The sequence below is a fragment of the Rana temporaria genome, chromosome 11 (assembly GCF_905171775.1).
Source record: "Rana temporaria chromosome 11, aRanTem1.1, whole genome shotgun sequence".
NCBI classification, from domain to species: Eukaryota; Metazoa; Chordata; class Amphibia; order Anura; family Ranidae; genus Rana; species Rana temporaria.
The window spans coordinates 18,728,079-18,743,709 of record NC_053499.1 but is presented as its reverse complement, the minus strand read 5'-3'; the positions used below and the strand labels follow the sequence as shown (position 1 = coordinate 18,743,709).

Here is a 15,631-nt window from a genome sequence, read left to right as displayed (position 1 = left end):
GGGGTCACAGGATGCTCTGGGGTGTATTATAGTCACAGGGAGCATTGGGGGGTCACAGGATGCTCTGGGGTGTATTATAGTCACAAGGAGCATTGGGGGTCACAAGATGCTCTGGGGTGTATTATAGTCACAGGGAGCATTGGGGGTCACAGGATGCTCTGGGGTGTATTATAGTCACAAGGAGCATTGGGGGTCACAGGATGCTCTGGGGTGTATTATAGTCACAGGGAGCATTGGGGGTCACAGGATGCTCTGGGGTGTATTATAGTCACAGGGAGCATTGGGGGTCACAGGATGCTCTGGGGTGTATTATAGTCACAGGGAGCATTGGGGGTCACAGGATGCTCTGGGGTGTATTATAGTCACAGGGAGCATTGGGGGTCACAGGATGCTCTGGGGTGTATTATAGTCACAGGGAGCATTGAGGGGTCACAGTATGCTCTGGGGTGTATTATAGTCACGGGGAGCATTGGGGGTCACAGTATGCTCTGGGGTGTATTATAGTCACAGGGAGCATTGGGGGTCACAGGATGCTCTGGGGTGTATTATAGTCACAGGGAGCATTGGGGGTCACAGGATGCTCTGGGGTGTATTATAGTCACGGGGAGCATTGGGGGTCACAGGATGCTCTGGGGTGTATTATAGTCACAAGGAGCATTGGGGGTCACAGGATGCTCTGGGGTGTATTATAGTCACAAGGAGCATTGGGGGTCACAGGATGCTCTGGGGTGTACCAGAGTCACAGGGAGCATTGGGGGTCACAGGATGCTCTGGGGTGTATTATAGTCACAAGGAGTATTGGGGGTCACAGAATGCTCTGGGGTGTATTATAGTCACAGGGAGCATTGGGGGTCACAGGATGCTTTGGGGTGTATTATAGTCACAAGGAGCATTGGGGGTCACAGGATGCTCTGGGGTGTATTATAGTCACAGGGAGCATTGAGGGGTCACAGGATGCTCTGGGGTGTATTATAGTCACAGGGAGCATTGGGGGTCACAGGATGCTCTGGGGTGTATTATAGTCACAGGGAGCATTGGGGGTCACAGGATGCTCTGGGGTGTATTATAGTCACAGGGAGCATTGAGGGGTCACAGGATGCTCTGGGGTGTATTATAGTCACAGGGAGCATTGAGGGGTCACAGGATGCTCTGGGGTGTATTATAGTCACAGGGAGCATTGGGGGTCGCAGGATGCTCTGGGGTGTATTATAGTCACAGGGAGCATTGGGGGTCACAGGATGCTCTGGGGTGTATTATAGTCACAAGGAGCATTGGGGGTCACAGGATGCTCTGGGGTGTATTATAGTCACAAGGAGCATTGGGGGTCACAGGATGCTCTGGGGTGTATTATAGTCACAGGGAGCATCGGGGGTCACAGGATGCTCTGGGGTGTATTATAGTCACAGGGAGCATTGGGGGTCACAGGATGCTCTGGGGTGTATTATAGTCACAGGGAGCATTGGGGGTCACAGGATGCTCTGGGGTGTATTATAGTCACAGGGAGCATTGGGGGTCACAGGATGCTCTGGGGTGTATTATAGTCACAGGGAGCATTGGGGGTCACAGGATGCTCTGGGGTGTATTATAGTCACAGGGAGCATTGGGGGGTCACAGGATGCTCTGGGGTGTATTATAGTCACAAGGAGCATTGGGGGTCACAGGATGCTCTGGGGTGTATTATAGTCACAGGGAGCATTGAGGGGTCACAGGATGCTCTGGGGTGTATTATAGTCACAGGGAGCATTGGGGGTCACAGGATGCTCTGGGGTGTATTATAGTCACAAGGAGCATTGGGGGTCACAGGATGCTCTGGGGTGTATTATAGTCACAGGGAGCATTGAGGGGTCACAGGATGCTCTGGGGTGTATTATAGTCACAAGGAGCATTGGGGGTCACAGGATGCTCTGGGGTGTATTATAGTCACAAGGAGCATTGGGGGTCACAGGATGCTCTGGGGTGTATTATAGTCACAGGGAGCGGGGGGGGGGGGGTCACAGGATGCTCTGGGGTGTATTATAGTTACAGGGAGCATTGGGGGTCACAGGATGCTCTGGGGTGTATTATAGTCACAGGGAGCATTGGGGGTCACAGGATGCTCTGGGGTGTATTATAGTCACGAGGAGCATTGGGGGCCACAGGATGCTCTGGGGTGTATTATAGTCACAGGGAGCATTGGGGGTCACAGGATGCTCTGGGGTGTATTATAGTCACAGGGAGCATTGGGGGTCACAGGATGCTCTGGGGTGTATTATAGTCACAAGGAGCATTGGGGGCCACAGGATGCTCTGGGTGTATTATAGTCACAAGGAGCATTGGGGGTCACAGGATGCTCTGGGGTGTATTATAGTCACAAGGAGCATTGGGGGTCACAGAATGCTCTGGGGTGTATTATAGTCACAGGGAGCATTGGGGGTCACAGGATGCTCTGGGGTGTATTATAGTCACAGGGAGCATTGGGGGTCACAGGATGCTCTGGGGTGTATTATAGTCACAAGGAGCATTGGGGGCCACAGGATGCTCTGGGTGTATTATAGTCACAAGGAGCATTGGGGGTCACAGGATGCTCTGGGGTGTATTATAGTCACAGGGAGCATTGGGGGTCACAGGATGCTCTGGGGTGTATTATAGTCACAGGGAGCATTGGGGGTCACAGGATGCTCTGGGGTGTATTATAGTCACAGGGAGCATTGGGGGTCACAGGATGCTCTGGGGTGTATTATAGTCACAAGGAGCATGGGGGGTCACAGGATGCTCTGGGGTGTATTATAGTCACAGGGAGCATTGGGGGCCACAGGATGCTCTGGGTGTATTATAGTCACAAGGAGCATTGGGGGTCACAGAATGCTCTGGGGTGTATTATAGTCACAGGGAGCATTGGGGGTCACAGGATGCTCTGGGGTGTATTATAGTCACAGGGAGCATTGGGGGTCACAGGATGCTCTGGGGTGTATTATAGTCACAGGGAGCATTGAGGGGTCACAGGATGCTCTGGGGTGTATTATAGTCACAGGGAGCATTGGGGGTCACAGGATGCTCTGGGGTGTATTATAGTCACAGGGAGCATTGGGGGTCACAGGATGCTCTGGGGTGTATTATAGTCACAGGGAGCATTGGGGGTCATAGGATGCTCTGGGGTGTATTATAGTCACAAGGAGCATTGGGGTCACAGGATGCTCTGGGGTGTATTATAGTCACAGGGAGCATTGGGGGTCACAGGATGCTCTGGGGTGTATTATAGTCACAAGGAGCATTGGGGGCCACAGGATGCTCTGGGGTGTATTATAGTCACAGGGAGCATTGGGGGTCACAGGATGCTCTGGGGTGTATTATAGTCACAGGGAGCATTGGGGGTCACAGGATGCTCTGGGGTGTATTATAGTCACAAGGAGCATTGGGGGCCACAGGATGCTCTGGGTGTATTATAGTCACAAGGAGCATTGGGGGTCACAGAATGCTCTGGGGTGTATTATAGTCACAAGGAGCATTGGGGGTCACAGAATGCTCTGGGGTGTATTATAGTCACAAGGAGCATTGGGGGTCACAGGATGCTCTGGGGTGTATTATAGTCACAGGGAGCATTGGGGGTCACAGGATGCTCTGGGGTGTATTATAGTCACAGGGAGCATTGGGGGGTCACAGGATGCTCTGGGGTGTATTATAGTCACAGGGAGCATTGGGGGTCACAGGATGCTCTGGGGTGTATTATAGTCACAGGGAGCATTGGGGGGTCACAGGATGCTCTGGGGTGTATTATAGTCACAGGGAGCATTGAGGGGGTCACAGGATGCTCTGGGGTGTATTATAGTCACAGGGAGCATTGGGGGTCACAGGATGCTCTGGGGTGTATTATAGTCACAGGATGCTCTGGGGTGTATTATAGTCACAGGGAGCATTGGGGGTCACAGGATGCTCTGGGGTGTATTATAGTCACAGGGAGCATTGGGGGTCACAGGATGCTCTGGGGTGTATTATAGTCACAGGGAGCATTGGGGGTCACAGGATGCTCTGGGGTGTATTATAGTCACAGGGAGTATTGAGGGGTCACAGGATGCTCTGGGGTGTATTATAGTCACAGGGAGCATTGGGGGTCACAGGATGCTCTGGGGTGTATTATAGTCACAAGGAGCATCGGGGGTCACAGGATGCTCTGGGGTGTATTATAGTCACAGGGAGCATTGGGGGTCACAGGATGCTCTGGGGTGTATTATAGTCACAGGGAGCATTGGGGGTCACAGGATGCTCTGGGGTGTATTATAGTCACAGGGAGCATTGGGGGTCACAGGATGCTCTGGGGTGTATTATAGTCACAGGGAGCATTGAGGGGGTCACATGATGCTCTGGGGTGTATTATAGTCACAGGGAGCATTGGGGGTCACAGGATGCTCTGGGGTGTATTATAGTCACAGGGAGCATTGGGGGTCACCGGATGCTCTGGGGTGTATTATAGTCACAGGGAGCATTGGGGGTCACAGGATGCTCTGGGGTGTATTATAGTCACAGGGAGCATTGGGGGTCACAGGATGCTCTGGGTGTATTATAGTCACAGGGAGCATTGGGGGTCACAGGATGCTCTGGGGTGTATTATAGTCACAAGGAGCATTGGGGGTCACAGGATGCTCTGGGGTGTACCGGAGTCACAGGAGGGCACTTGGGTCACAGGTTGCCCTAGGGCAACAATCTTCAAACTTTCCAAGCAAAGGGCTAGTTTACTGTCCTTCAGACTTTTGGGGGAGGGGGCAGATTGTGGCCAGTGGGGGTAGAAAATGTTCCATGCCCAGCATCAGTGAGTGTGAACAATGCCTTAGGTGTGGTTTTCAGTTGCATAGTGCCTGTGATCAGGAGGAGGAGGGATAGTGCCCCATCATTGGTATTACTAGGAGGAATAGTGTCCCATCATTGGTGTCAGTGGGAGGAATTATAGTCCCATCGTTGGCGATAAAGCGGGAGATAGCCAGGAACGACTCCGGGACACCAAACTTTTAGGAAAGCCATCTTTATTTCACATTGGCCAACGTGGCAATCAGCCCGAGTCATGCCAGAGCCAAAATGCCCCGTCTATACTGTAGGTTTTGACAGTATACATATAACTTGCAATGACGTCACACATTTCCTGTAACTTTTGTGGTTTCCTTAATTCACATATTTATCTGCTTTATGCATCGGTTAGCTTTTGCATAGCGATGCATCCTGTCCTAAACTTCCTATACTGTGTGGATGGCTGTCTAGAGACAGGTATTAGTGTTCTCTATGTGACCTTACCGATATACATCGTGGGCTAGATTCATGTAGGGGCGCGCATTGTTACGGCGGCGCAGCGTATGGTATTTACGCTACGCCGGCGCAACTTACAGGAGCAAGTGCAGTATTCACCAAGCACTTGCTCTGTAAGTTGCGTCGGCGTAGCGTAAATGGGGCCGGCATAAGCCCGCGTAATTCAAATGTGGAAGAGGGGGGCGTGTTTTATGTCAATGTGTGATGACCTGACGTGATTGGCGTTTTTTACGAACGGCGCATGCGCCGTCCGTGTACATATCCCAGTGTGCATTGCACCCAAGTACGCCGCAACGACGTATTGGTTTCGACGTGAACGTAAATTACGTCCCTCCCTATTCGCGAACGACTTACGCAAACGACGTAAAAAATTAAAAAATCGAAGCGGGAACGACGTCCATACTTAACATTGCGTGCGCCTCATAGAAGCAGGAACAACGTTACGCTGAAAAAGCCTTAGGCCTCGTACTCACGACCAAACATGTCTGCTGAAACTGGTCCGCGGACCAGTTTCAGCGGACATGTTCGTTCGTGTGTAGGCAGTAACGTACAGAATTCCAGCAAACAATCGTCGGCCAGACCGTTTTCCAACGAACAACTGTTTCCTGGTCTTGCTTTAAAACAGTCTGCTGGAATCGTGTCCGTCAGACATGTTCGGTCGTCTGTACACAAAAGCAGCGTACAAAAACCCCGCGCATGCTCAGTCCAAATGAGGAGACGGGAGCGCTCGTTCAGGTAAAACTCGCGTTTCTTTGGGATATGGCACATTCGTCATTAGAAACCTTTTATTCTAGCAAGAGAACAATGTCTTAAAAAGGCGCACTAAACCACATTTTAAAGCCTCGTTTTATTAATTCTTCTCTTGCTAGAATAACCCCGTTCTCTTGCTGATGCAATTTCAATAGAGTTGTCCCATACTGAAATGTCACATTTCTTGCTTGTGATGTAATCCTTTAATAATGTTTTCTATGCCAGACGTGTGTTTTGGTTGGTGGTCCTCCATAATTTAGAGTAGTCATTTTTGTAAAGGAATGTGCATTTTTTTAATTTCTTTTTTTGTTTCTAGTTATGTCACCATTTAAACTTTTTTTTTTTTACATGTTTTTTTAAATTTTTTTTTTTTTTGTTGGTGTTTCATTAGAGAATATTAAACCATGTTGGCACACCAAATGTCCCCCCCCCCCCCAAGGAGTGTGTCCTTTGTAAATTACCCATTGTATATTTATTAAAGGTTTGCTGCCTAATAATCCCCACAGTATATCAAACAATAGACATGTTTTCAAATGAAAGCAAAAGGCCTTTTATTCAGGCAAATGTCATCACAAAAAATAAAAAGAACAGCAGCACTAGAATAGATAGCAAACTATATGCAAACTTGCATTTCCAACATGGTGAAGGATAAACTTCCAAGCCTCAGGAGCCAAACACAAAAATATGAAGCAGCAGCACACAAACAAAGGAACCCAAACTGTGGTAGTACAAACAAGATGTCCTTTATGTGGAAGGAAATGGAAGGCAGAAAATCAACGTTTCCTCCTCTTTCCAGCCTTCCCTCCAGGCAGCCTTCCAGCGGATCGAACACGGGGTCTTGCAGGTGGGGTTGATGTGGCAGCAGGAGGATGGTGTTCCGCAAGCCGGGCCGGGTCACATAGCCCAGTGTCTGGGGTCAGCAGGCCCCTCTGCATCCACCAAAGGACCTGGTTCATCAGGGCCTTTGCCAGTCTTCTCTGGTCCTCCTCCCCTTCATTTAAATCATGGGCCAATGAGGCACTGAAGGCCTCTGTGGGGTTGAGGGGGGCCCTCATGATGGCGCTTGCCTCCTGGATCATGCGGAGGCTTGCCTCCTCCACAGGCCTCAACTGCCTCCTTCGGCCTGATGGCCTCACCTGGGGGGGAGAAGACTGGCTGGTGGTGGTTCTCCTGGCCGGGTGGACCTGCTGCAGGCCACTGGGCCCAGCCTCCTCCTGGCTGCCACTGACCCCGGCCTCCTCCTGGCTGCCACTGACCCCGGCCTCCTCCTGGCTGCCACTGACCCCGGCCTCCTCCTGGCTGCCACTGACCCCGGCCTCCTCCTGGCTGACAGACACCTGAGGATCTGCCACCTCCTGGCTGATCTCTTCTTCCTGTGTGGAAAAAAAAAGAATTTTTTTACAATTTCGCTAAATAAAACCACACTCATTTTCATGTTTTTCGTTCAGTATTTTCTGTTCATTATTACTTGAATACACTCTACTTCTGACCCCTGCAGTTGTCATCCCTGACACCTATTTGTCTGTACACCTTTTTGTTTGCTTTTTTCCAGCTTGGTTTTTTTTTTTACAATATCTAATCATTAATCCACCAAGAATTATTTACGCCATAAATATAGAGGAAACTACTATACCTCCTCATCGAAGGGTGGCAGATCTGCATCTCTGTCAGCCAGGCCCTCTTCCTCCGACTCTGCAGGGCTGTGGTCATCTGGGGAATGTCCGCTGGAAGGTAGCATGGAGGAAAGGTTGGAAGAAAGACTGGACATCGTTTTCCTGCCTTCCATTTCGTCCCGCAAAAAAGCCATCTGTTTATAATACCACAGTTTGGGTTCCTTTGCTTGTCTTGCTGCTGCTCCCGATTTTTTGATTTTATTAGCTTTGTATGCTCTCCTGTATGTGCTTCTGAGGTTGGCAAGTTTATCCTTCACCATGTTGGCAGTGCATCCTGGCACCCAAGTTTGCATATAATTTGCTAGCTCTTCTAGTGCTGCCGCTCGTACCTCTTTATTGCAATATAACGAGTGTTTTGAATTCCACAGGATGGGCGTGTCCTGGTATTTTTGAAGTAAGGCCTCTATAGATTCCTTGCTTTGTAGGAGGTCCATTGCAATTTTTGCAAAATTATATTTCTTTTTGAGTCTAGATTACAAAAACATAAACCACAGAAAAATAAATATTCCAAAGGATCAGCGTTGACCTTGATCTAATATGTGTCTTCAAATTTATTACCTATATCTAATTCCAAACACAGTCTCTCTTGTTTAAACAATGATTGGCAGCTCGGCCGCATTGCTTGTACCAAACATTGATTTGCTAGATGCAGAGCCATTGTTCACATTGCAGTAAATATTTTAAATATATTAAATTAAACAATGCTTACAAATGACAGTTTTCATCTAGGCACTCTTTCATGTGTAAATCTCATACCCCTGACAATGGATGACATAAAAGACACTTCCTAATGACCTCTGTACAACCAACACTTGAACAATACTTTGCCTGATCTGAATACACCATTCAAAAACTTGTCAATGAGGTACAGCATTGTTCACATCTCTATTTTGTGAGGTGTCCAAAAGCATTTGGATACCAAAATAACATTGTGGTACCCCATAGACAGAATAGCTTAAAAAGGGTGCAACCAACAGCCCAAACCCCCATCCCATGTGTCTACATTTTCAAGGCCTCTGCTGATCACATTTTTAATTTCCTTACCTTCCTGTCTCTCGCTCCTCGTTTCTCACGCTCGCCTAATTACCGCGTAAGATGCGTAATCACGGCGTAAACCTTTTAAACACTCCGCGTATTTATGAAACCCCGCCCTCGTCACCTTTGCGAGGCCCCTAATCAATGAGTTTAGGAAATATGGCGTTAACTGTGTATGTTCTGGATGCGCTCGAAGATTCTCCGCGTAACGGACGTAAACACGTTGTTTGCATTCTCTACACTCCGCGTATGTATTAAACGCCGCCCTCTTCTCCGCCCATGGCGTAAGAATTCATCTTTTCCACGCCCATAATCTCTGTGGGAAAGGAAAGATGGCGATGTCACACGAGCGGGCACGATGCTCTCATGCCACAAGTGAAGGGACAGAGGCAGGGACGTCCCGATCAAGGAAAAGAAGATATAAAGCCACTAATATGCGGTTCCAGGAAATGGTGGAGTTAGTTTACATCATGCGAAAAAAGGACTATGATGGTGAATTAGGGCCATACAAGACCCCTAACCGCCGAAAGGCACATATTATGGACAAGGTGGCGAGGAGAATGCAGAGGATGTTTGGGATCACCAGGTCCAAGGAACAGCTGAGGAAACGCTGGTCAGACTTAAAATTGAGGGAGCCACATCAGATGAAGAAAATACTTAAAATTCTGCGTAAAAGTAAGTAAATATATATTGGGGTTGGGGGGGGGGGGTGGTGATTGTCTGCAATAATGTGTTGCCATGTATATTTCACCATCTGCCTCCTTGGCCTGCTTGTAATTTTAAAGACATGTTGTTATTTATTTTTTAGAACATAAATAACTACATATTTACAAACAGTGTTCTTAGTAAACAACGTAACATCACATAGTTTATCAGAAAGGCTCGGTTATTCCAGGAACAACACACCTGGACATGGCTCACTGGCCAAAAACTTTGTTTGTAAACATTGTGTAAAAGCTAGTTCTAGAAATAATATGGTAATAAAGCAGATGTTTTCACATCTGCAATGCAGAGCACCTGTGTCTCCCCAAATCAAAAATGGGTTTTGGTAGGGTCTCCCAGAAATACAGTTTAGGGGGGACATCCATGTGTGTCACTTTGCTAAAAAGGGGCAGGATCAGAGCTTGCCATATAGAAGTAATTGCAAAATGTAGGTTTGGTGAAAGATAAAAGTAACTAAATGAAAGCATCTTCTAAGCAATGTGTGCGATTTATGCTCTCCAATATCTGTGTGCTGATGAGTCTACATTTTTTTTGGTTTATTTCAGGGGAAAGAAGTCGCCAGCATTTGGAGGAGGCAGAGAGGGCCAGACAAGGCCAAAATCTGCCATCTCAACATGTGGAGGAGGAGGAGGATGTGGAAGGAGAAGAGGATGTGGAAGGAGAGGAGGATGTGGAAGGAGAGGAGGATGTGGAAGGAGAGGAGGATGTGGAAGGAGAGGAGAATGTGGAAGGAGAAGAGGATGTGGAAGGAGAGGAGGATGTGGAAGGAGAGGAGGATGTGGAAGGAGAGGAGGAAGGAAGAAAGGAGGAAGGAAGAGAGGAGGAAGAAGTAATTTTGGACTTAGAAGTCATAGCAGATGAAGGGCAAGTGGCGGAAGAACAATTTGGCGAATTGAAAGAAGGTGGATTGATGGATGAAGGAGGAGTCCAAGATGATGGGGAAGTGGTGGAAGAAGGAGGAGTGATTGAAGATGATGGGGAGGTGGTGGAAGAAGGAGGAGTGATAGAAGATGTCGAAGAGGTGGAAAGGAGAAGCCCATCAGGTCAGTGTCACCCTAGCTTGATTCAAAAAAACATATGTAGATAGGCCTCATTGAAAAATAATATTGTAAATGCCATTTTTTTTTTTTGTTTTAGGGGAGGAGGATGGTGTGCCAATATTTTCACGTGCAAGTGCTGCTATAATTATTCAGCAGGTAATGGAGTGCAGCACTGAAATGCACAATATGCGTGAAAGGATGTTTCTCATGGAACAGAATGTAACAAATGTCCTTTTGGAATGCAGCACGGAAATGGACAATATGCGGCAAAGAATGATGGTCATCGAATCTAATTTTAAGAACATTATTGACATGATGGGCCGTGTCAAAGACTGAAACACCCCCCGCCCATCCCCCGCCCCCACAAACATTTTTACAGTTTGAATAATGAATACGCCAAAATTTGAAGATACACACACAGTGTGCCAACATGTGCTATCTGCCATCACAGAATATCTAATGTCTGTGCTTTGTGGGTCCAACCCCCTCCTCCATCCTCAAGTAGTTGAGAGGAAGGGTTTGCTCCCACAAAACACAGACATTGATCACCCATGATGTCAGATAGCACATGTGGCCATTTGTCTGTTGAACCAATGACATTTGGCGAGTTTGCACTGAATGTGTGTATCTTCCAATTTTGGCGTGTTCCAGTGTGAAAGCACACCATGACTGACTGCTGTTGTGAGTTTTTATATTTTTGGAATTGGATTTTGTTACTTTTTGACCATGTTGAACATTTTGGGATACTATAAAGTTTAGACCATAAAGAATAAACAACGCCAAAAATTTTTAAAAATATATATATAGAATTATAAATCTCTCTAATCACTGAATTTAGTGAAGTAGAGATTTGACTCCAAATTCTCACCTAAAAATTTTCTTTTAGAAAAACACACCAAAAACAAAAAAAATGGTTAAAAAATTATTGTTTTTTGTGCCTAAAAAATATGGCCAAAAAAAAATTTAAGGCGGTAAACACCCCACCAAATATAATCTATATATATATATATATGTAAACAATAAATCTAACTATATTTGAGTAAAAAAAAAGTGAACTTGTTAATAAATGTATAATCTGCATAATATTTTTGGTTGAATTACCTGAAAAAAAAAAAAAAATTTAAAAAATTTTTGAAGACTCCTAAGTACAAAAGCAGGGAGTAATGAAAAAAATATAAAATTATTTTTGGGGTCATGAACAAGCAAAAATTAAAAAAACTTGACCTCAACATTTACAAATGGAGTTGCTTCTTATTTCTAGACTCAATACCCTGTTTGTAGATGAGTGAATACTGTGCAAAATGTGGTTAGTTACTAAAAGTGGAGAAATCAATTATGCATTACAATTGAAGAAGTTAGTTAGAGAACCAGGAAGACAGAAAAAGAGAAAAAGCATTAATGACAAACAACTGTATAAAGTCCAATGGTCTAATTATTTATTATTTTTTAGAATATTCCTTTCTTTGGGGGCCGAATTAGAAAGAAATATGATCTGGCATAGCAATGGCCCCCCGACCCATGAAGTACTCAACATATTTGTCGCGTACCTCACGAGCTGATTGGGGGGCCAAGCCAGCGCGACCAGTGTCCAGCCCGGGAAGGGGATCTGAGGGTAGTCTTGCCTCAGAACCGATGTCGGGTAGGTACGTCTGGGAGTGCCTGCGTAAAAAGTTGTGCAAAATGCAGCAGGCAAATACAACGGTGTCCAATTTATATTCCGCCAGATGTATCGATGTCCTGAACAGGCGGAACCGGTTGGTGAGTATCCCAAAGGCATTCTCGACTACCCTCCGAGCCCTGGCCAACCGAAAATTAAACACACTCCTCTCTGAGGTGAGGGTCCTCTGGGGAAAAGGCCGCATGAGGTGAGGACCAAGCCCGAAAGCCTCGTCCGCTAGGAACACAAACGGAAGTCCTTCCACATTATCTTCATCTGGTGGCAATGCCAGACCACCAGCTTGGAGACGATCATAGAAATCAGTCCGTGCGAACACTCCCCCATCAGACATCCGGCCGTTCTTCCCCACGTCCACATATAGAAACTCATACTGTGCCGACACCACCGCCATCAACACAATACTATGATAACCCTTGTAATTATAATAGTAGGACCCCGAGCGGGGTGGGGGCACAATGCGGACGTGTTTCCCATCTATTGCTCCACCGCAGTTTGGAAAATCACACCGCTGGGCAAATTGGGAAGCCACAGACTGCCATTCCTGTGGTGTGGAGGGTAGCTGTGGGGACAAACAAAATTAGAGATTTAGTACTTTGTAACAAATACATCCTACAAGCATCCTTGTGACAGTTCACAGTATTAAAATTGCATTAGAAAAATGTGCATGGAGAATTTGGGAAATGAAATATATAGGGCCACTTCATTAAGAGACTCCACAGCCCTCTGATGGGGACAATAAAAGTTTGAAGGGGGGGACACAAAAACCAAAAAGTCCTGTTTGAAAAAATGGCAAGGTGGGTTTGTCCCTAGGATAGCATGCTGGACAGGTTAATATTGGGTAAGGGACAAATATGCAGGTAGGCCAAGAATAAAACATGTAAAGCTGATATCAACATGCATAGGGAGAAAAGGTAACGTTAGTTAAACACACAGCATATCTGGGAAAATAAAAATAAAGTTAGTTGGCCACATTATTAGAGCCAGGAAACTTACCTTAATATACTCCTCATGCATAACTTTGATGATGGCAGCACACGTGTCCGGTATGATGACCCCAAGCGCCTGCGGAGAGATGCCTGTCGAGAACTTGAGGTCCTGCAGGCTCCTCCCAGTCGCCAGGTACCGCAACGTGGCAATAAGCCTCTGCTCGGCCGTGATGGCTTGGCGCATCACAGTGTCCTGCCTCGTGATATAGGGGGACAGAAGATCCAGCAGACGGTTGAATACGGGGTCCGTCATGCGGAGAAAATTCCTAAAGTCATTAGGATTATTCTCCTGGAGTTCCCTAAGCAGAGGCATATGTGAGAACTGGTCACGCTGGCGCAACCAATTCTTGGTCCAGAAACGCCTCCGCCCCCTGTTTCTGGCCAAAGTACTGGACAAATGAACATATCCAGCAGCCATCCCATAAACAGCACCAACTCGCGAAAATTGACGCTGCTGCTCCATCATGGCTTCAAACCGGCCGGCTGGTCAGTCAAGAACACACTGAAACAGAAAGCACTCGCAAATCCAGCACTACCTGCGACAAACGCGTGACAAACAGATACGAGCGCACAGGATGCAACTGCTAAAGCAGAAACAACCTGCTTGCCTATAGCCGAATGACAACTACGTTACCGCAAGCACACGCACTGAACCCGTGAATACACGCTGTCAAAGCCTGGAGACCGAGAAGCGCGAATCAGCTCTAACCAAACCTTCACTAACACGAGCAAACACGTAACTAGCAAAAGAGGAACAGAGGGCGGCGCCATTAACTTTGGTCTTCCCCTTTATAGTGACGTCGTACGTAGTTTACGTGCACGCGTTCCGGTACGACGGGAATTTGGTCCGCTGGTGTGTACACGCCAGCGGAACAAAACACAAATCAGCCTTGTACGCCGGAAACTGTCGGGCAGACAGTTTCCAGCGCACAGATCCGGTCGTGAGTACAAGGCCTTATGCAAACGACATAAAAAACTACCGCCGGGCGCACATACGTTTGTGAATCGGCATAACTAGGTAATTTGCATACTCTACGCCGAAAACAACGGAAGCGCCCCTAGCGGCCAGCGTAAGAATGCACACAATTATACGCCGCCGCATTCAAGTTACGTCGGCTAATCACCGTCCCTTGGTTCTGCCCCTTGCCCACCTCTAAGCACCATCCCTCATCTCCACCCCCTACTCACCTCTAATCACCGTCCCTTGGTTCCGCCCCTTACCCACCTCTAAGCACCATCCCTTGTCTCCACCCCCTACTCACCTCTAATCCCTTGGTTCTGCCCCCCTACCCACATTCCAAGACCACCCCTTTTAGATAATACAGAACCAATTATCACTTTTGGTATTAAATTATTTTAATGGAATTTGTTAATGATAACAGCAAAAGCAGGGAAATAGATCCCCTGCAGCCAGCGACAATAGACCCCACCCTAGCAACAATAGACCCCACCCCAGCCACAATAGACCCCACCCCAGCCACAATAGACCCTACCCCAGCCACAATAGATCTTCTACACAACAATAGAAACCCCCAGCAACAATGGACCCCACCCCAGCAACAATAGACCCCCGCAGAAAAAATAGATCTCACCCCAGCAACAGTAGACCCCACCCAGCAACAACAGTTCGCCCACACAACAATAGATCATCCCACACAGCAACAATGGACCACCCACAACAAAATACCATTCCCCCGCATTCCCGCTGAAAAAAAGCCCAGTCAGTATTCATTCAAAATGAATGTCTGCTCCTAACCACGATTAGAACTTAGAATTTATTGACATGTTTATGACTGCTATTATATCTCTTTGTTTCCATAGGTCACTTGCCAAACTATTATCCGAACAGCTTCACGTGTCCTCAGGATATACCCCAGCACAAGGAGAGCACCTTCGCATCTTCCGGAGACATTGACCGCCATGACAGCTCTGTAGAGGATAACGTGTCCCAGGTAATGAGGTTGGGGACAGGAAGCAAGGTTAAAATAGATGTCCACCCTAAAACGAAAATCCCGGCATCTACAGACTTTGACGATCTAATACTAACCTATTTAGCCCTGTAAAGAAAAAATCAGTATACATACCTTTTCTGCCGGCGATCCAACCCGATCCTACGCTGGCTGAGCCGTCATCTGTGGCTTTGCTGTGGAGGCGGGTGCAGAGGACACAGCCGACAACGAAAGCCCCATAGTAAGTCTGTGGGTGATGTCACTTCCCATTCATTGCACAACCATTGTTGGCTGTGTCCTGCTGCACTAAAAGGTACGTGGGTGCGGCTCTATATATGGCGCCTGTGCACCGACGTTCGGCTACTTTCGGAAAATCGTGACGTGATGTATGTGACCGTCGGAAGCCTGTCGGAAGCCTGTCAATCAAATAGGAACGCCCAGTCCCGAAGACCATACCCGGAAGCGGCGGAGAAGATCGCTCTCTAAAACGGTAAGTACTGCTTCGATTTAAAAAAAAACACCCGAT

At 47.3% G+C, this 15,631-nt stretch overlaps 1 protein-coding gene across 2 annotated transcripts in view; it reads left to right on the top strand.

The window, feature by feature from the left end:
- The window catches only part of LOC120917081 (catalase-like), a 70,080-nt gene that overhangs the window by 42,805 nt on the left and 11,644 nt on the right, over window positions 1-15,631 (top strand). For both annotated transcript variants that reach the window (XM_040328094.1, XM_040328093.1), the window contains one exon: window positions 14,978-15,108. In XM_040328094.1, coding sequence (XP_040184028.1) covers window positions 14,978-15,108 — 131 coding nt within the window. The remainder of the gene's footprint in view (window positions 1-14,977; window positions 15,109-15,631) is intronic.